General features: G+C 53.3%; 1 protein-coding gene and 1 long non-coding RNA gene across 2 annotated transcripts; one reads left to right on the top strand and one right to left on the bottom strand.

Annotated features, from left to right (window-relative positions):
* Window positions 1-888: 888 nt before the first annotated feature.
* MED31 (mediator complex subunit 31) lies at window positions 889-8057 on the bottom strand. Its single transcript, XM_025864293.2, has 4 exons — window positions 7902-8057; window positions 6927-7004; window positions 6545-6641; window positions 889-1322 (listed from the first exon to the last, which is right to left on the bottom strand). The coding sequence occupies exons 1-4, from the start codon at window positions 7927-7929 to the stop codon at window positions 1130-1132; spliced, it is 396 nt and encodes a 131-aa protein (XP_025720078.1). The 5' UTR covers window positions 7930-8057; the 3' UTR covers window positions 889-1129.
* On the top strand, window positions 8035-13144 carry LOC141370712 (uncharacterized). The gene is made up of 3 exons (XR_012374988.1): window positions 8035-8123; window positions 11167-11377; window positions 12405-13144. It is a non-coding gene; the product is annotated as an uncharacterized lncRNA (long non-coding RNA).
* Window positions 13145-20953: the final 7809 nt, after the last annotated feature.

Below are 20953 nucleotides of genomic sequence, written 5' to 3'. Positions count from 1 at the left end.
TAATCCCATTATGTGTGAAAGTACATATTGTTATGCTTACCTGATTGCTACAAGTATATAGCTGTGTGGAAAATAAACGACAGCATGCAGTTGCAAGTGCTGCCTTTGCTCTGCATCCCCTGTGTCCCGGTGATGTCGCCGCCCTTACCCAGGGACCCCAACGCACTAGACGTTGACAGTACCCTAACCAGTGGAGGAGAGCAGAGCACATCTGATCCAGCCTCTGCACAGCCAGCACAGTTCACTTGTCTGAATGTGCCCCACTACTCTGGATGAGGCCGGTGCAGAGAGGTCAGAGCCCATAGAACCTGGTGGTGGCAAGAGCCCCAGCCTGTGAGTCCGTGGCACCGATCCCCAGTTCCTAGCTGTGTAACCGTAGACAAGTTTCTTAACCTGTCTACACCTCAGTTTCCTCCTTTATGGACAAGGCTGGTTCTGTAAGTGAAGTGTGAACGGGACGACACACGTACCATAGCACCCGCCATGTAAATGTTAGTGGTGCCAGATGATTGCACATACTTGAGGCTCCTCATCTTTATTCTAGTCCAAGGTCAAGAGTCCAGTTAGAAGTTAACCATCCATCTTCTCCCTGCCATCACTAAGTCAGTGACCTACCAACGACCGTTCCTTGAAGCCCTCTTGCGCAGCAAGTGGTTTTACAGGTAAGTCCTTCCTGCAGGTCCTGCTCTCTGATTTAAGGAAATCACAGACTCCCTTCTTCTCATTCTGTAGGTAAGAGGGGTAGGGTAGCTCATGTGAGGGACAGGAAGGTCGGAGGAGACAGACTTGCCCAGGCCCCACCGTACGTGAGGAACAGAGCTAGGCTTGGAGTTTGGGACATTTGGTGGCCCTCCCCGTACCCCATCCCTCACTGCAGCCTTAAATTGGTTTAGAGCACCTAACGTTTCTGTTTTTATTCAGTTGGTTGAGTACTAGTAATAACTTACAAATCCACAGGGAAACCAGAGTACAGCAGTTCTGGTTTGACAGAAGTAACGTATGAACAATACAAAGTTAGCTGGATGAAACAGCACGTTAAAGGTTCAGGTGCACCCGCACAGGGGTAGCTAGAAAGAGTCTGTGCTCGCTGTCCGTGTCTGAAGAGCCTGGTGCGGCCCGGCAGGGTGCGTCACTTCCCCGCAGTGCTATTCTGCTGCTGCTGCTCGGCCAGCGCTTGCTGGAGGCGCATCCGCTTCCGGGAGTAGTGCTGCCAGTGCAGGATCTGCTGCTCGTCAATGAACTTGGCACACTGAGCATTCACCAGCTCCTTGCGAAAGTGTTCGTACTGGAGCAGCTCTAACATGTGCAGACACTGGGGGTACCTGGGTTAGGGTTACAAGTTAGTCATCAACATGATTTAGGTCAGTAGCACCAAGCTGCAATCCACTCACTCACTCAAAAACCATCCGGTAGCCTACCATCTCTAGAACGTTAACTCGGTTCAGTTTGGTAGTACGGGGTTCTGTGTTTCCTGCTTCTGCAGAAAAGCCGGTCATCCAAAGTCAGCAGGAAGCAACATTTTCAAAAGTGAAAAAACTTAAGTTCAGAGAGATTAAATAACCTGCCCAAGACCACACAGTAACTGGTAAGTAGAGTCAAACTCTGGGGGCAAACCATGCTATTTTAGTGGTGTGAGGAACATGAACACTTTTTAACTTTAGAAATTATCTGTTTAACTGATAACTACTGGTTTTCCATCAATAGTGATAAAGACAACTTTTATTTAAAACTGAGTCCGTTTTACAAAGAACTATGCACGATACTGTGTTCTAGTCTTCCACAAGGACTTACTTCACATATACTGTAAGATTGCGCAACCGTGTCAGTAAATACACTGTAAAGAGAGCCAAGCTTCCAACTATCCAAAAAGGAGTTACAAGGAAGGGGGGAGGCTAGAATGGACTGTGTTATGGAACTACAATTGAAAACATCAGCATGAACCCCTGGCTTTTCACATAGAGACACAGAAACAGACAAGGATTAGAAGTAGACACAGTACACACACACACACACACACACACACACACACACACACACACACACACACACACACACCCCTTCTTGGCTGTGCAGAGAGGGCCTAGAAGAAATGACTGTGGTACCAACAAGCACACTCAGCGCCCAGATCATGGATTTTCAATAGCACTTTCTAGAGCTCCTCGGGGGAAATGGTTGACTGCAGGGTTAAAGTACAAGCTGAGCTGGGAACATCAGATAATGGCAGAAAGTAAAAGTGCTCAAAAAAACTATGGGGTATGTCCCAAGTACTCAGGAGCCAATCTGAAGGGGCTCCTAATGGCCACATCTGGAATCGTTAGAGCAAGAAAACACATAATCATAATCCAGAAAACAAAAGTAAGAATCCAAGAGTCCATGCTGATGTAACTCTTGTAAATGAATAAATAGGGAATAAAAGAATGTTTCTTCCTTACACCTAAATTACAATAAATGTAGAAAGAACGCTAGAAAATCACAGTAAAAATTGTTTCAGGCAGGTATCAATAGATGCTAAAATTAGTGGGTGAAAGTATGATATGAAACAAAGTATATTGTCTCAAAGTATTTCCTCACAAGATACTTATTAAATACAAAGGAAACCTGGTAACTTGATAGGGAGAAACCTTGCAGCCACACCTCAACCAAGTGATCAAAACTAGTATCACCAGTAGTAGGTCAAACTGACTACTACTGATGGGATATACCAAGAAGCCTACAATATCACTTCTGGGTCACAGTCATGGGGGGGGGGAGCATCAAGAAACTCAGATTAAAGACTAAGAAGACACAAAGGCAAAACGTAGCATAGTGGCCTAGACTGGATACTGTCCCAGACACAGGACATTAATGAGCCAGGGGACAAAATCAGAATGAGGTCTGTAGACTAGGTAATACATTAATGTTCATGTTCCCAGGAAGATGGGAACATTTACAATACCTGCGTGAAGAATATATAGGAATTCTCTTTATTTTTCCAGCTTTTTTTTTTCTTTTTTTAATTGTCAGAGACAGAAACAGCACAGGCAGAGGGAGAAGCAGGCTCCCTACTGAGCAGGGTGCCTGATGCGGGACTCGATCCCAGGACCCCGGGATCATGACCTGAGCCGAAGGCAGATGCTTAACCAACTGAGCCACCCAGGCGTCCCTTTTCCAGCTATTTTCTAAGTGACATTATTTCAAATAGAAAAGGCATGAAATCTAAGTGAATTCATTAAAAACCTTCTATAGAGAGCACAGAGAGCCAAAACTGTGAAGTATACAAATGGCTAAAATATGAAAACAGGATGGGCTCATGACTCACTTTTTTTTTTTATTAAAGATTTCTTATTTATTTGACAGAGAGAGACACAGCGGCGAGAGAGGGAACACAAGCGGGGGGAGTGGGAGAGGGAGAAGCAGGCTTCCCGCCGAGCAGGGAGCCCGATGTGGGACTCGATCCCAGGACCCTGGGACCATGACCTGAGCCGAAGGCAGACGCCCAACGACTGAGCCACCCAGGCGCCCCTCATGACTCACTTCTTAAATGCAGAGTGTGACTTAGTAGGTCCGGGTGGGGCCTGAGCCCTGCATTTCTAAACGAGCTCCCCAGTGACAGCAAGGATGCTGACCTGAGGACCTCACTGCATAGCAGGGCCCGATACCAATGCCGTCCCTCCAAGATAATAAAGGCGCACTATCTACACTCCAAAGATAAGAGTTGCTTGTAGCTATTGGGAGCTACGCCTCAAATGCCCTGCTCACACCTGACCTGGCTCTTCCCTTTCCATGCAGGCACTGGTAGTTAAAAAGACCTGGGTTTGAGGGGCACCGGGGTGGCTCAGTCGATTAAGCATCCGACTCATTTTGGCTCAGGTGGTCTCAGGGTCGGGGGACGGAGCCCTGTGTTGGCCTCCACGCTGGGCATGGAGTCTGCTTAAGATTCTCTCTCCCCCTCTGCCCATTTCTCCCCCGCTCCTCTCTTAAAACAAACAAACAAAAACACCCGGGTTTGAATACCAGCTCTGCCACTCAACAGCTGGGGGCCTTTGTACAAGGTACTCAGCCTCTCTCGGGTTTAGCTTCCTCGTCTGTAAACTAATGTGACAACCAAGAGAATGGTCTCAAGTGGCATTGAGTCAATAAACGGAATTTAGACACGCAGTGATCATTTCTCAAACTTGGAAAAGACAATGCTCAGAGTACATTAAATGACAGAATAAGAATTGATAAATATTTTGATCAGCTACAATTACAGCATTAACCAACAAGAGCAAATAAAAGAAATACAAAAGGAAAGTTCTACATTTAAATTTTTAAAAAGTAAAACATAAATGGAGAACTCCGTTAACAGCACTGATGAAGAACTGAAGGGTTCAAGTGGACATAAAATTCTCAGTAAGTCAGCAATGTGCATCCTTGCCCCTTCTCCCCCAACAAAAAGGTAACATAAACTCAAGTTACACTTACCGAAGGGTAATGCCCACATGAAGAAAAGAAATGTATCTGCTCCAGCACACCCTGACCACATCTGAAGGCCTGTGTTTAGCTCCTGGCTGAACAGTGGAAGGCACAATTGCAAAACATCCAAAGAAGGGCACCCGAGAAGTGGCCGAAGGGGGCTGAGAAGAGCAGATAGAAGCAGCCCCCTACAGGTGCGGGTGCTGGCTCCTGCTGGAGCAGATGTCTGCGCGCCGTGGCTGCCCCTCAGACCAGGCAGGCACCAACTTGGAAGCACAAGGACCTGCAGTTCTCGGCTTTTCCAGAGTTCGGATCATTGTGAGAGACTTCCCAATCTTTCAGTGGTGGCGACTACTACACAAACAAACCCTGTACAGACTGAATGTCCACAGGGGTTAACCTGCAACCTCTCCTGAATGGGAACATCGGAAGGGCAGTTGCCTCCAGAGGGCACAGACTGGTTCCAGATTAATTCAGGGACAAAACCGGAAACATGGGTTGAAGCTACACCGGGATATATTATGTCCCAAAATAAGGACAAACTTTCCAGCATCCAGCTAATGGTGGACTCGGGCTGTCCCTGAATAGAGCAACAGGTGCTCACTTGGTCCGCTCCAGAGTGCAGACGGCCAACCCAGCAAGGCTGTGGGGGAGATGTCTGACTGAGCCTGTGGCTCCGTGTCCACACAGTTGCCAAGTCCACACACACACACGACACCTAATAAAAAGTCTTTTCTCTGGATTATTAAATGAGTAAGTGACTGTTTATAAAGGACGAGTAGGGGTGCAAAGGGTCCTGCAGGCAGAAGGGTGTGGGTTTTGTGAATCAGTTGACACAGATCAAAAATGTGGCTTGAATAAAGGACAAGTTTGAATCAGTTTCCTATCAAACATGGTTTAAAAAAAAAAAGACAAGAAGTTTCACTATTGCTTTCTGACTACCTACTTAAGACAAAGAAGAGCTGAGAGTTCAAGGTTTAAATAAGTACAGTGCTTGGCACACAGGAGGCCTTAAAAACAGCAGCTACAGACATACTGGTTTGGTTTTTTTGATTTTCTGTTTACAAATTAAAGGTTTGTGGCAACTCTTCATCGAGCAAGTCTACAGGCACCATTTTTCCAACCACACTTGCTCACTTCATGTCTCTGTGTCACATTTTGATAATTCTCACATTTCAAACTTTTTATTATTATCGTATTTGTTATGGTGATCTATGACCATGACTCCCTAAAAGCTCAGACTATGGTTTAGCATTTTTTAACAGTATTTTTTAATTGAGGCATGTACCCTTTTTTTGACTTAATACTATTGTACACTTAATAGCCTGCAGTATAGTGTTAACATAACTTTTAAATGCACTGGAGAACCAAAAAACTCATTTGGCTCAATTTATTGCGATATTCACCTTATTGCAGTGGTCGGAAGCAAACCCACAATATCTGAGGCATGCCTGTATTAAGAGTCAGGTAAGGTCACTTCCTCCAGAAAAATCTTCCTTGTGAGTACCCCATGTTCTTTAATTTTCAGCCTTAGGCAATACCACTGCACCTATAGATTGTGGGTTCGTAAGGGTCAGAAACCCAGTGAAATAAAGTAGTTAAGTAATTGGCCTTTGTGTTTCAAACCAAGCAGCTATTTTGTTTATGCTAAGCCTTGTACATGGTAGCCCCAGCCACACACATTTTAAGATAAAGTCAAAAAACAGAGCCAGATCATACAGGGCTTTAGTCCAAGAAAAGAGAGAGGCCTTTGTTCTGCATGCAATGGGAAGCCACTGAAAGGTTCTAAGCAAGAAAGGGTCATGTCATAATTCACACTTTTGAAAGATCAAGTTGGCTTCTGTGTAGAAAACTGTTCTGCTTGGTCTGGCTTGGGGGAGGGTGGACCCAGGAGGAGGGAAAGAGCAGAAACAGGGATAACCAGGGAGTGGGCACCGCAATAATCCAAGTTGCAGGTGAGAACGTCTTGTATTAAGGTGGAGGCAACTGAAAGAAGTGGAGAGATTCAAAATATATTTTTTCCAACACAAAACGAGAAAATCTGTGAAATAACATGTTTTGGAATATAATAAACTATACATATATTTAGGACTATAAAAATTAAACTTACTTTAGATACTTGGCATATTCTGGTTCTTTCCAGTAAAGCAAGTACTTAAGATAATTAACAAAAGCTTTGTCTTTGAAGTAACCTCTTTGGGCAAGAACTGAAAGGCATAAAAAAAAAAAAAAATCTGTAGAGCAAACCAATCTTCGGACTACTGATTTGTGACTCCTAACATAAAGCATCTGCTTAGATAACTTCCCCACCCCCGACACACACTGAATTCACAACATAAGCCCCAGTTTGTCCAACAGACACACATTCCCGTGTTCGTGTGGCAGTAACTTCACTGGACTGAGTATATGTAAAAATAGGTATTAGGAATCGCAATTCTTCCGTCAGAGATCACTAAAAGCTACCCAATTCAATAAAGTGCTCAACAACTTACAGTTAAGGTAATTGGGGTTGGCTAAGCACTGCACAAATTCCAGCTCCAACTGAAACCGAAGTCGATTTCCAGCATCATCTAGGAGGGAAGACAGCAAAAATCACCCAAAATAAAGGTCACCATGTATAATCCTGGTTTGTAGGAAGAAAACGGCAGTAGGGACTTGAGTTTGCCGAGGCGTATTTGTGCGTAAGTTCGGGCCCGGGAGGGTGTTCCTAAGCTGGGAGTGGGAGCAGATAACCCGTCCCTGCACGCCCAGGGAAAGCAGAGCCCTGACTCACGAGACCGCGTTAGAAGCTCCTCTAAAGAGAAGTCGTCAAAGGACACAGGTGCACCCACAGGGCGGGACAGTCACCCCTGGGAGCCCCCGCCGAGGGTCTCCCGAGCGTGACCAATGCGGGAAGGCTGTAAGAACCGCGCCTTCCTGCGCCGCCACAACTGAGCGCTACGTCCACCAGGAAAACGCCTAGAAGGCAAGGTGCGCAAGGGTCGCCCGCGCGCGCGCCTGTGCAGGAACCGTCACAGGCACAGCAGCGCACGGTCTGGCCCGTCTCAAACCTAAGCAGGCTCCCCCGGGACGCCGAAAACCAGCCAGGAGGAGGCGGGCCAGGATCGCGCCCTCCCGCTGGGGCCTGGCCGGGCGGCCGGGGACCTGGGGTTCGGGGGGACCTGGGGTTCGGGAGGTCGGGGGAGCGGGGGTCAGGAGGCCGGGGCCGGGCGGCCGGGGACCTGGGGTTCGGGAGGTCGGGGTGGCGGGGGTCAGGAGGCCGGGGCCGGGCGGCGGGGGACCTGGGGTTCGGGAGGTCGGGGGGGCGGGGCCGGGCGGCCGGGGACCTGGGGTTCGGGAGGCCGGGAGGGGTCGGCGTCTGCGCGGCAGGTGAGGAGGAGGGAGCCGCGGGCAGGAGGCCCGGGGAAGCGGGAGGAGGTATCTGGCCCGGGGTAGCTGTGTTTGCGAGGGCTCCGGGCGCTCCGTACCTGTCTCCATAGCGACGGCCGCAGCCATCCCGAGCAATAGGCGCTGAGCCGCCACCAGCCCAACTAGCAACCGCCCGCAAGTTCCGGAAGCCGCGGCCCCTCTTCCTGTCGCGGGGCACTGTGGGATGCGGGGCGGGGCGGGCCCGCTCAGGCCCCGCCCACCGGCCCCGCGCAGACTCCCAAGAGGCGAGAGGCGGAGCTGGGCGCCCCGAGGGCCCGAGGGTCAGAAAGCCTGCGTGTTGACCCGGCCCCCGGCCCCCGGCCCCCGGCCCCGCAGGCCCACCGTGCGCCTCCTCCACCCTGGTGCCTGCGGAGACGGAACCGGGGTGGCGTCCCTCCTTACCCTGTGACGTAGCCTCGGGGGTCCCGAGCGCCTCGGGGAGGGCCTGCAGCGCGGACACGCCGCCCTGCTGGGGGTGCTCTCCGTCGGGGGGCCAGCCCCCCGCGGCGCTCAGAGAGCGCGCCCCCCGCCCGGGGGCACCCCCGCGGCCCGGGCGCGGCCGGTCGGCGCCCCCCCAACGTTGGCCCGGGCGCAGGTGCGCCGACCCGCCGGCCGCGGGGTCGGGCCTCGGCCAGCACCGTCCAGCGCGCGGTGCCCGGGGCCGCCCTGCCGCTGACCCCGAGAACCGCCTTTCCTTGAAGCCAGCACTAGAGGTTTTCAGGCCCGCGATACTCCATCAGTTGAGTTGATGGATGCGGAGGCTGTTGGCCCCCAACAACCTTCCTGGCTCCAACCTTTGGGGACAGGGAACAAGCCGAAATCGTGACCCGTGGAAGGATTACACGCCGACCGAAAACGCCGAGGGGCAAGACGCAGACCATTAATTAACTAATTGGCCTTTGTGTTTCACACCAAGCAGCTCTTTTGTGTATGCTGAGCCCCGTACATGATACCCCCAGCCACAAACGTTTTAACGTTCTAATATACGTCAGGTGTAGTTAAAAGTGACGCATGAAGGTCAACGACACCCACAAAGGAGAGTAATCTTGGAAGGGAACCTGACCCCAGGTCTCAGGAGGGGGGGGAGGGGAGGACTCTGTGCCGGACACTTGGGCTGTGGACCAGGCAGACAGGGTCCCGGCTCTCCGGGGCTCACGGTCTGGTGAAGGGGCAAATGACAAATGATAGAAAGACCATTTTCTGTTGTGCTGAGCACAGGTCACGTGACAGAGAATCCAGGCGGGGGGCTCTTTACATAGAAGGGTCAGGGAAGGCCTTGCTGATCAGGGGACGTTTGACCTGAGGTGTGCGTGGGTGAACAGTGAGCCAGGCAGGGATCTAGAGTGCATGCTGGGCAGAGGGGGCAGCAGTGCAAAGGGTGGAAGCAAGCTTGGGATGTTCAAGGAACAGAAAGGAGACCAGTGTGGTCAGAGCCGCGGGAGAGAGGACCTCGGAGAAGGAGGCGGAGGCAAGTTTGTAAAGGGTCTTGGGAGCCGCAGGAAGGAGCCTGGGTTTTATAAAGTCGGTGGGAAGACACTGGAGGGTTTCCAGCAGGGGAGTGGCGTGATGCAATACCCATTTTTAGAAATACCCTGGTTTCTTTGTGCAGAATGTAGGACAGTAGTTCTGGACCAGGGACGATTTTGTCCCCCAGGGGACATTCAGCAATATCTGGAGACATTTTTGTTGCAGTTTGAGGGGTGATGGTGACAACTGGTGTCTAGTGGGTGGAGCCCAGGGATGCTGCTGGACATCTTACAATGCACAAGACAGCGCTCTTCCCCAAACAAAATGTCAGTAGCGTGAGGCCGGGCAAACCCTGATGTAGGGAGCAAGAGCGGTCTGGTAGGAGATGATCATGTGGCTCACACTAAGCGGGCAGAGGGCGAGCTAGAGACAAGACAGCAGATAGGGAGGTGTTGTGGAAGCAGAGCTGCCCTGACAGATGGCTGTGGAAGGTGAGGGAAAAGAATGGGAGAATCAAGACGGACTTGCAAGTTTGGACCTGAGCAGTTTGGTGCACGGTACTGCCATGTCCTGGGATGATGCCCATAAAATGCCCACGTGGAGCCGCTGAGCCCCAGTGGTATAAAATGAAGGGTCATCGGTTCACACATGGCACTTAAAGCCATGGGATTGTCACCTGCCAGTCTCTTTGTTTTATGCCACGTGAATGAATGTAAAATGTCCCTCAAAGAGTACCACCTGGCTAAACACCTTTTCTCCTCTCCCCCCACCCCCCCTCCCCCACACAGGGACCTGCCTAAATTTCCCTTGAACATAGTCTTCTGGTGGCCGCCAACAAGGGAGAAAGTTTGCACTAAAATGGTAGACGAATCTTGGCTTTCACTAGGGAAAGGCCTTAAGCATCCATGTCTTGGGCTTTGTTTTTTTCTGTGGGGTGGCTGGGTAGCAGCTCCTGGTTCTAGTCCCAGGTCCTCGTGGGATGGTGGAAAAACTTCTGAACTCAGCAGTGGCTCTCACCTGGGGCACTTTTGCCCCGCAGGGGACGCTTGGCAGTCTGGAGATATTTTTGTCATGGCTGTGGGGGGTGGAGGCTACTGGCATCTGGCGGGTGGAGCCCGGGGATGCCGCTGAACGTCCTCCGATGCGCAGGGCGGCCCCCCACCCCACCCTGGACAACAAAGGATTACTCAGCCCAAAATATCAGTAGTACCAAGGTTGAAAATTCTAAAGATTCTAGCAGCTTTAAAAGGTTAGAGCATGGTCCACAGGGGCGGGGCGGGGAACCCCCCACCTCCTAGCTCCATTTGCTGGGAGGGATATTTATGGGACATTTATGGGATATTTACCGCCAGAGGAAAGGCGGGCAGTCTCATCTAGAGGGTGTAAGTGAGCTTGATTCTGCGGGACCTCATGGTGAGGGGGAGTACATGCTCCAGCCAGGCACTGCACTAAATCATTACCCACGCAACTTCATTTAATTATGGGGCAGCGCCCTGGGCTGCCCCGTGCAACAGGGGCTAAGGCCAGGGGGTTGTTATAAAACCCCAGAGGCTACCGGAAGCCTTCTGACTCATAAAACTTCTGCTGTAAACTAATAATTAGGTTTTGGAATTTAGTCTCTGGTGAGCTTACTAATTCTTTTTAACATGACAGACCATGTGCATTATATCCAAACACTCTCTTAATCAGTGTTGTTGTTGTTGTTTTTAATGAACAAAGTAGTTACTTTTTTTTAACAGTGTTTCTTATTAATGCTTTTATTACAAAGGTGATAATGTGTTAAATGTAACATGAAATAATTGCAAAATGTGTAAAGGAAAATTTAATAATTTGTCATCATTCCTTTCCATCTTGTAGAAATCATTAATGTCAGCAACCTGGTGCATACCCTTCCAGACCTCTCTGCATCCCCTGCTTCTGTTCCCCTTTCTCGTCGCACCTTGAAGACTGGTTCGAAGGTTACTGTGGAAAATCCAAAGGCTTGCTTTCTAGAAGACGGTTGGTTCTTTTGAAAGGATGTGGGCTTCTGGTGGCTTCTTTCTGTTTGTCACACTCGTTCCAGAAGAAGGTTTGTCCCCAGTGTCATTTATCCTTGTTTCAAAGTTGAAATCCAGAGAGGCATACACAGAGCAAGAAAGTATCAAAAAAAAAGGAGTCATGAAGTAAAAGAATGTCACGAGACATTTGTCACATATACGGCTTGACAGATCCGATTCCACAGCTTTGGAATGACCCCGTGTGTTAAAGAAGTTTCCATCTGTGACGTGGCATCTAAGGCTGAGCCCAGCATGTGGACAAGAGAGCAAAGTGCAACGCATCCCCTGCGGAGAAAGCCTTTAATGGCTCCATCCGCTAATCCCTTAGATTTATCGAGCTGGGTAATAGCCGTGACTTGCCTTCAGTTCTTGCCAACCAGGTTAGTTTGGAACTAAAGATGTGTACAAGTCAGCACCTGTCATCCTCATAATTCATCTATTTATATAAAAGCCGAGAGCAGCTTTCAAAATTCAGCATATGTGTATTGCTGTCAGCTGTGTTGAAAACACTTGAGAGGAAAGAGTGCCTTTCATAGAATACTCTTTCCCAGATCACACAAGCCACGGGAGGAAGCCGCGAGGCTCCCAGCTCAAGCCCTCATGTAGATCCCCCCGGGGTTCCTGGCACTCTCAGGGTGGCTGGCCCAAACGCCTGCCCTGGAGACTGGACCCAGCTTCTAGGGACCTCCTCATGCTGCAGCCTGGAGAAGGAGTTCACTGCTTAAAAACATTTTTGACAGGGTTGGGGTGCCTGGGTGGCTCAGTCGGTTAGGCATCGACTCTTGATTTCGGCTTGGGTGGTCTGAGGGTTGTGCGATCGAGCCCCGTGTCCGCTGTACGCTGGGTGTGGACCCTGCTTAAGATTCTCTCTCTCCCTCTCTAAAAAATACCATCACAGTTGATCTTCACGGTATAGATGGAAAAACTAAAGCCCACAGAAGCCAAAAATAGTTTGGCCAGGAGCAGAGGTTCTGTCGGGTGCTGCTCACTGCCTCCCAGAACGGTTTCTTTTGAGAGCCAAGTAAAGGCGAGCATGGTGTCCCTACGTTTAACTTACAGGGGGCACCGTGGACAACACCAAAAACAGAAAGAGAAGAGAGGCAGCAGTAACACTTACATGGAGTTCTACAGAGCACCCTCATCACCGGGAGATGCCGAAAACATCTCATTATGGTTTCAAAGCTGTTCTTAGGTACACACACGTCATCATGTCTTCTTGATAAATGGGCCCTTTATCATTATGGGATGACCATCCTCCCCCCACCCCCGGCAATATTCTCTGCTCTGGAATCTATTTTATTTGATGTTGACCCAGCTGCCCAGCTTTCTCTTGAACATCGTTTGGAAGGTGCATCTTTTCCACGCCCTCACTTTCCACCCATTTGCCACTTGGTATTTAAGGCGGACTTGCTGTATTGTGTGTGTAGTTGGATCTTGGGTTTTTCTAACGTAATCATTTCTGCCTCTTAATCGAGTTGTTTAGACAGTTTGCATTTTCTGTAATGACTGACAGGGTTGGGTCGAAATCTACCATCTACCATCCTTTGTTGGCTCACTTACTCTCTTTGCCGTTGAGTACGTTTTAAAGAAATGTAAGTGACAACTCCGGAGGGTTCTTCATATTTACCCCCAACATCCTCAGGGTTGGCGGGTGGCGCACCCCATTCCTTTGTGCAGACGCGGATCCCCATCTGCTCGCACTTCCTTCCTTCTCCCCAGAGCCCTTCCTCCGTGGTTCCCTCCAGTGCTGGTTTGCTGGTGACGAATTCTTTCCGTTTTTTTACCTTCAATAAAGTTTGAGTTTGTCCTCATGTTTGAAATGTATTTTTTTTTCTGCGCAAAGAATTCTTTTCTTTTTCTCTCAGTATTTTAAGAGTGTTATTTCACTGCCTCTGATTTGCATTTTCTCCAGCAGGAAAGCTGCTCAGCCCTGATCTTTGCCCCTCTGCACAAACATTTCCTCCTGTATTTATCATTCGTTTTAGGCCACTGGATTATGACCTGCCTGGTGAACTGTCTTCCTGTTTCTCATCCTTGGGGTTCATTGCATGTTTGGGATCTGTGATTTTATCGTTTTCACCAAGCCTGGACTTTTTTTTTTTTTTTTTGACTCTTATTCCTTGAAATATTTTTTCCGTTTAAAAATGTCCCAGTGAATTGATATGAACAAAAAATAATCCAATTCCAGGGCGCCCTGGGTGGCTCAGTCGGTGAAGCATCTGCCTTCAGCTCAGGTCATGATCCCAGGGTCCTGGGATCGAGTCCTGAATCGGGCTCCCTGCTCAGCGCGGCGTCTGCTTCTCCTTGTGCCCCTCCCTGCCCTCCACGCTTGTGCTCTCTCTCTCTCTCTCTCTCTCTCTCTGTGAAATAAATAAATAAAATCTTAAAAGAAATAATCCGATTCCATCACCAGTTGGCCTTGGATGTGGCCCAATGTCTGAACGGGGTATGGTACACACTGGCTGAAGTTTGGGACACGAGGGAGCTCATTTAGCACACTAAGTGAATGTTTTCTGAACTCCAGAAGAAAAGCTGAGGCTGTGACATCAGTTTCGAGGATTATAATCAGCATTTTTCTAACGAAATAAATACAGAAAAATGTAGAACACACCAGAGTGCTGACACATAGAACAGGTAAGAAACGCCGTATGAAACTTTCGTGTGCTGTCACAGCGTAAAACATATTCAGACTGGGAGTCACCGTGGGGATGGCTGGAGGGGGGTGGGTGTCTGAGGTCTCCTCCTGCTAGGGCGCCCCTAGGAGTCCACGGCCCGCTGTAAGTCTGTGCCATGACAGACAGTGGACAGCAGAGGTCAGACAGTCCCCGCACAGCAGCTAAGGCTGATCCACAGCTGCGGAGCCGCAGGTGGCCTCAGGCCAGGCCTGATGTCACAGTGGCTCACTGAAAATCCAGCTGGCTTGCCTTGGGCTGACCCCTTCCTGAGGGACCGAGACCTCCCCGGCATAGGTCCTCCAGCAGGACGCCCTCCGGGGGCCGTGGCGCAGCACCACACTGGACTCTAGCCTTGGGACTTCAGAACCCCCTGGTCTAGTTGCTCTCAGATGTAGGTTGGGGCCCTCGCCACGTTCATCTCGGAAAATCAAAGCATCTTCTTGGGCCCCGCCCACACTGGTTTAGGGCGGATTCCCATGTTTCTTATTGCCTTCCAGAAGAAGCTGGGATACCTATGGGGCTGGACACAGGGGGCAGGTCAGGACATGGGGGCAGGGAGAGGTTAAGTGACTTCCCCGGCGTGCTGGCTAGGAAGGAGCCGAGCTGGGATTCGGAGCCTGGCCGGCTGCAGAGCGTGTGCCCTCGGCCGCCGGACTCCGCAGGTACCAGAGGAAGAGGCGGCGACGGCCCCACGGGTCGTGTGTATTTTGCTGGATAGTGCGGGTGCCGTATGTCCAGGAGAAGCCCCCGGGGCCGTCGGGAGGGCAGAAGCGCTGCTTCCTTCTGCTGCTAGAAGGGCTGTCTGTCCTGGCCAGAGGAAGCCCAAGAGCAGAGCTGGAAGCTGAGGGTGAAGCCCAAGAGCAGAGCTGGAAGCTGAGGGTGAAGCCCAAGAGCAGAGCTGGAAGCTGAGGGTGAAAAGCTACCAGGTGCGTGCGGGCTTGAAAGAAGGAAGCACTTGTAAAGTTTGTTATAAGATCAACAGACGAAGAAAGCCGGCTCCATTGAAATCCCAACACCGAGCCACCACGTCTGCATCAGATTGCCAAGGAAGACCTGCCTCACGGTTGGGCCAGCCCGCGATGGGCTAGGCTGCCTGCCTGGCCTCCTCACGGTGGGGAGCGCCTCCTTGCAAAGCGCGGACCCACGGACCGACGAGGCTGGACCGGCCCTGGGGAAGAGACTCCTGCTGGCCAGGAGGGCCCGGGGCTTGAGGATGAGAAGACGCGGCGCGTGTCGGCCCGCTCCCTCTCCCCCCGCTCCCTCCCCTAGGTCCACAAAGATGCCCCGTCTCTCTGGGGGCATCTGCCCATCCCAGCTCCCTGCTGAACTGCCCAGGCCTGAGGTCCTCGCTGCCGGCAGCCTGGCCGCTCCGTGCTCCCCAGAGCTCTCCCTGCTGCCCCCCTGCCAGACCCAGAGGCTGCCCACAGCCCAGCCTCCCTGACCAGTCCATGGCATCTGACACCCAGGGCCATGCGCCCCCCAGACATTCCTCTTCTGGTCCCCTCCGACCGTGTCCTGTGCCACCCCAGCCCCAGATGTCAGGTCCCCAGAACTCCTTCCTCATTGTGCTCTCTACCCCACGCCCTGCGGCCCCGCCACACCCTGGAGGAACCCTATGAGGGGACGGGCACAGGGCTCGGTAGAACCAGGGAGCCTTCTCGGCCCCGTGTTTGTGCGGGTGGCGCACCAGGTATGGCCTGCCCCTCCCTTGTCGTCGTCGGACCCAGCAGGCTCTGCTGGACGAGGCTGCGGCCTGGCGCCTCAGGTGTGCGGGGCCCGGGTCCAGCCCTGAGACCTTGCACCGGAGGCCGGAGCCTGGCTGAGCCTAGGGAGATGCTGTAGCCCCCGAGCCAGGAGCCAGCACCACGACTGGGGGGGCGGCCCCCACCACCCCTGCGCCGCGTCCCCGCCCCCGGCCCCACCTCGGGCTCCCACCTCGTTGGCCTCCAGGCTCACTCCTGCCCGGGCACCTGGGCACCTTCCACAGACCCCGCCTGGGGCCGTCCTCCCCAGAGTTTTCAGTGATCTGCCTCTTGCCATCATTCAGGCGTCAAAGTGGATATTGCTCTTACGGACTAAACCCCCCTTGCCCCCCACCTCCGACATCCTTATCCCCTAACCCTTATTATGTATTTGTCCGCGGCCCTTAGCACAGTGGGACTGATTTTGTTCGTTGCTTGCGCGTTGTCTGTGTGTCTGTGCTCCGCGCTGGGAGAGCGAGAACCCTGACTTGTTCGTCGCGCCTTTCCCCAGACACCCATAGCGGTGCTAACACAGAGCGGGCACGCAGCCGTGTCTGCGATGTGAATGAGCGAATGCGCGAATGAATGAATCGTCAGGATGGATTTCAGGACCCTGCGCTCCGTGTCAGCCCGCACAGGATGGGCTGGTGCTGAGCAGGGGCGTCTGCCAGCTCCCGCGGGGGAGGCTGGGCCAGGCCTCAGCGGCCCCTGGCTCTCTGACGCTCCTTCTCCCACGTGACACACCGCCTGTCCCCAAGGCCCTGCTGCATTTCCACCGCCCCAGGAGCCCTGCCCAGGCCGCCCCGCCCCCGAGCCCGCCTCCTGGGTGTTCCCACGCCCCACGGCTGCCACCTCCCCTGACAGACCCCTGCGGCTGCCCCCATGTCTCCCGTGAGACGGAATGCACATCAAGGGCAGAGAACACCATAAAGCCCCTTTGTGTCCTGTGAGCAGGCATGGACCGAACGAACAAGGTTCGGTTTGTCCGGACATCGGCTCTGTCACCCTGTGTTCTTGGCCCCCGGAAGGCAGGGCATGAGCGGGGCAGGCGTGAGGGGAGCAGCTTCTCCAGAGCATGGGCACAGTAGGGAAGGGCACACAGACTCGGAATAAAGACAGAACTGTTGGAGGATACGGGTTCATTCATGCCCCTCCGGCTCCCCACGGGGTCCCCACGCGGCGCCAGGACCCAGGGAAGACAGGGCTGCAGGATTCAGTGCCCACTGTGGGGGGTGGGCCACGAGGGGGGCCCCCCGTCCTTCCTCCCCTCGCGTTCAGTCCGTGATGAATTGCCTCCGCCCTGTAACGCTCCAGCCGCGAGTCCAGACTTGCAGCAGATGGCTGCACTTGGAAACTGCAAGACACTGCAGAGCCTTCAAAATCACTTTATCCCCTTTCTTAACCCAGGACCCAGCTCCACTGTGTCTGCTCCGGTTTGGCTTCCAGAGGTGTGATGTTGGAATGACTCGGCGGGCATCACCCGGCCTCTCTGGGGCCCCCAGCGTGGGCTGGCCAGGTGGGCAGGCGCTTCCCCACCAGGCTGAGGTCTGCGGCTTAGGCTCCTTGGTTAGAGCGCTCCAGACAGGGAGCGGCAGGGCAGATCCCCCGGGAAGACTGTCTGTATGGCCAGCAGGGCGTCTGGGACCAGGGTTCACGGGCAAGGGTGGGGCCATGCAAACATCCCGGCAGCTGCTTTAGGTAATTATTAATTTTCATATGGAGATAGTTTTATTTTCTACTTGTTTGCACATATTGCAAGGATCCCTAAATGGGATTATACAGTCTTCACAGTCCCTGTGGAAAAAAAAAAAAATATATATATATATATATCCATGGCAGGCACACCGTAGCACTTTGGACGTAAGGGGTCACACGGCACCCATCATCTTTTACGCACAAATCTGTCACGTCTCCATTGAGTTCTTGACTTCCGATGCATTCCCAGCGGTGGAATTACTGCGAAAAAAGGGACAAACATTTTAACAGCTCTGGAGCCGTATTGCTCAGTTTCTTCCCTAAAAGGTTGTGCTAATTGACGGGACCCCTGGCAATGTGTTTAAGGGTGAGACATTATCATTTCCTCAGCATGTGCTAATTTAGGAGGTGCAAACGGCTCGCCAGGCTGCTCTCCCATGCACTTCCCCGTTACAGTGGGGTATCCGCGGCTGGCCTGCTCTCTGTCACCCACTCCTGGCAGGGACTTCTTCCGTGTGCCAGGCACTGGGTCTGTCTCTCCCGCTGCACCAGCTGGCCTTTCAGCTTCCGAATCCTCTCTGTCTGCAGTGCCCAACAGGGCAGGCACATGGCTGGTTCACGGAAGTCCTGCACACACCAGCCCTGCTACCGGCTAGACCCGGACACTGGCCCTGGCCTCTGCAGACTCCCTCCCCATCTCATCTCTGCAGGTGGCCTCATCTGCTCTGACCTCCCGAGAAGTGGCTGGGAGTGACCCGGCTGCCCCTCAGGGACCCTCGCCACGGCTCGCCAGATGGGCCCGCGTGTCCTGGCAGCTGGGGATGTGTGGTCTAACGGAGCCAGTGAGTGGGGTCCCCAGAGCCCAGAGGTGTGGACAGCAGAGGGGCCCCCAGCTGGTCTTCCTGCTCCAGTGAGCCCCTTGCCTAAAGCAGTAGGAGAACTCAGCTCTCAGGCAGAGAGCCCGCTTGGCCCCGGCTGGACCGGGGGTCACTGGTGCTCCGTATGCGGGGGGTGGGGGGGGGGCGGGACGGAGCAGGGCTGGTGGCTGCCCCACTTGCACGGTCACTGACGGTCTTGGGGAGATTTCAGAAAGACAGGTGATCTCCACGGACACATTTGGTGAAGCCCCACGGTGGGCAAATCTCTGATTCCGGGCACTGGACCCGTCGCTGCTGGTCGCCAGGGCAAGGAGCCTTGGGAGCCCCGGTCCCTGGGGTCACCTCGCAGACCCCATGGATGGCCCTTTAAGAGCCAGATGACAACGCAGACGGCAAGTCCTACCCTCTAATTGTACGTAATACTTTTAACGCCCGGTCTTTTAAGGTTATTATTAAACTTGATACAAAATATTGGAAACTACAGGAAGCAATAGAACTGAAATTCAATCCTACAGATTCGCCAGTGATCACCGCTATTATATGTCCACACACACTCTCCCTCCTCCTCATGACCACCGACAGCCGCGCGGGAGCTGAGCCCACGCATCCGGCAGCTGCCCGGGCTCGCACGCCGCCTGGCAGGGGTGGGGCCGGGCGCTGAGCCCACGCCTGCTCCGACCACGCGAGCGGCTGTGGGCTGTGGGCCGTGGGCAGTAGGGAACAGCAGGGGTCTGGGGAGGCCTCCCTCACTGAGCAAGGGCCGTTTTTATGTGCTACACGTCAGGCCAAGCCGGCGCCAACTGCCCAAGACCCCACTTCCAATCTAGCAAATAAGAGAGAGGACAGTATGGATTACGTTATATTTAAAACAAGCCCACACAATGCCTGTAATTTTTCATTCTGACTCCGTGATTATAGCCCGGGACCGGCTGGATCATAGTCATCCGCACACCGACCTGCCGTTGGGACACATCGAATTAAAGGCTTTGCTGCTCCTCAGGCTTCTATTTTGAACGCCAAGCCCTGGCAGGTAACGGGCCTTTCACGGGGCCAGTCTTGCTGCAGCTTCTTCCAGGCAGCCTGCACGAAGGCCAGGTCAGCACCGGCTTTGGGGAAGACCCCCAATGCTCGTGAGCCACTGGGCCCGAGCCAGGGCCCTGGAGAGCTGAGCGGGGCACTGCCGCCCTCGGTCAAGCTGATCCTCTGCCCTCTCGAAGGTTCCTGAAAGCTGCTATACCTCCAGCCCTGACCGGGGTCCCAGGGTCAGAGAGGACCGTGGTCACAGACAGGCTGGCATCGCCTAGAGGGGCCCCATTCAGAAAAGAGGAGAAAAAACGCAAAGGAGCGCTAAGGAACCAGGTTTACACACACAACCCCTGGGACTCCCAGGGGGCTGCACCCTCCCCGTCCCGGGACCCACCCGGGGAGCACCACGTGTCAGCCCCACAAAGACACCTCCGATGGAGCAAGAGTGGGAGCGGGGCCCTGCTCGCAGACCTGCAGCTGCATCCCCCCTCCCTCCGCGTGGCCCCCCAACCGTCTGCGTCCCGGTCGCTCTGCAGGAGACAGAATAGCTCCCGTTGGTCAACTGAAGGACTGGCCCTGCGCGTGCACACCTTGTCCGCTCGCATCTCCTGGCCAGGTAGGAGCAACGAGTTATCATAAGAAGGCAGACACAAGGCAGGGGAGCCCAGAGAGACACGTGAGGCTCCGGTGTGAAGGAGTGGGCACTGGAAGCCGGTTGTCCGAGCGCCCCCACCCCCAGCTGACCACACCGCTCATCCACAGGCAGCTGGCCTGAAACCACCCCTCCCCCTCCTGGCTGCCACTCGGGGGTCCCATGGCCAGGGCAGCTCGCAGGCACATGGGCCTAAGCCCAATGCCGCACCTGTCCTCCACACACCTGTCCTGCAGCACACAGCTCGCCTCGCCTCCGCCAAGCCCCAGGACAAGCCAGCCGATGCGTGGACGGCTCTCTTCTCCCGCCCTGGACCCGTCTTGCACACACTCCTATTTTAACGTCAGCCCTTCTCATGGTTCACGTGACTGACCTGCCAGAATTCTCAGGGCAGGGTCTGCTTCTGTCTCTTTATCACTGGTTTGACATCTGGCACATAGCAGGTGCTTACTGTTTGTGGAAGGAAGGGAGGAAGGAAGGAAGGGAGAGGAAGGAAGGAAGGAGGGAGGGAAGGAAGGGAGGAAGGAAGAGAGAGAGGGAAGGAGGAAGGGAGGGAGGGAGGAAGGAAGGGAGGAAGGAAGGAAGAGAGAGGAAGGAAGGAAGGAAGGAAGAGAGAGGGAGGAAGGAAGAGAGAGGAAGGAAGGAAGGAAGGAAGGAAGGGAGAGAGAGGAAGGAAGGAAGGAAGGAAGGAAGAGAGAGGAAGGAAGGGAGGAAGAGAGAGGAAGGAAGGAAGGAAGGGAGAGAAAGGAAGGAAGGAAGGAAGGGAGAGAGGGAAGGAGGGAGGGAGGAAAGGAGGGAGGGAGGAAGGAAGGAAGGGGAAGGAAGGAAGGAAGGAAGGAAGGAAGGAAGGAAGAGAGGAAGGAAGGAAGGAAGGAAGGAAGGAAGGAAGGAAGAGGAAGGAAGGAAGGGGAAGGAAGAGGAAGGAAGGAAGGAAGGAAGG

This window comes from Callorhinus ursinus, unplaced genomic scaffold (genome assembly GCF_003265705.2).
Source record: "Callorhinus ursinus isolate GAN/ISIS: 27379988/994484 unplaced genomic scaffold, GSC_fseal_2.0 scaffold43, whole genome shotgun sequence".
In the NCBI taxonomy this organism is placed as follows: domain Eukaryota; kingdom Metazoa; phylum Chordata; class Mammalia; order Carnivora; family Otariidae; genus Callorhinus; species Callorhinus ursinus.
This window is presented reverse-complemented; position numbering and strand designations above follow the sequence as displayed.

What these genes read in the sequence shown, in the direction of transcription:
- MED31 (XM_025864293.2), bottom strand. Translation starts at nt 7,929, where the DNA reads ATGGCTGCGGCCGTCGCTATGGAGACAG. An exon ending in GGCCGTCGCTATGGAGACAG is followed by an intron (nt 7,005 to 7,901) that starts GTACGGAGCGCC and finishes CTTCCCTCCTAG; the next exon opens with ATGATGCTGGAAATCGACTT. An exon ending in GAATATGCCAAGTATCTAAA is followed by an intron (nt 1,323 to 6,544) that starts GTAAGTTTAATT and finishes ACCCTAACCCAG; the next exon opens with GTACCCCCAGTGTCTGCACA.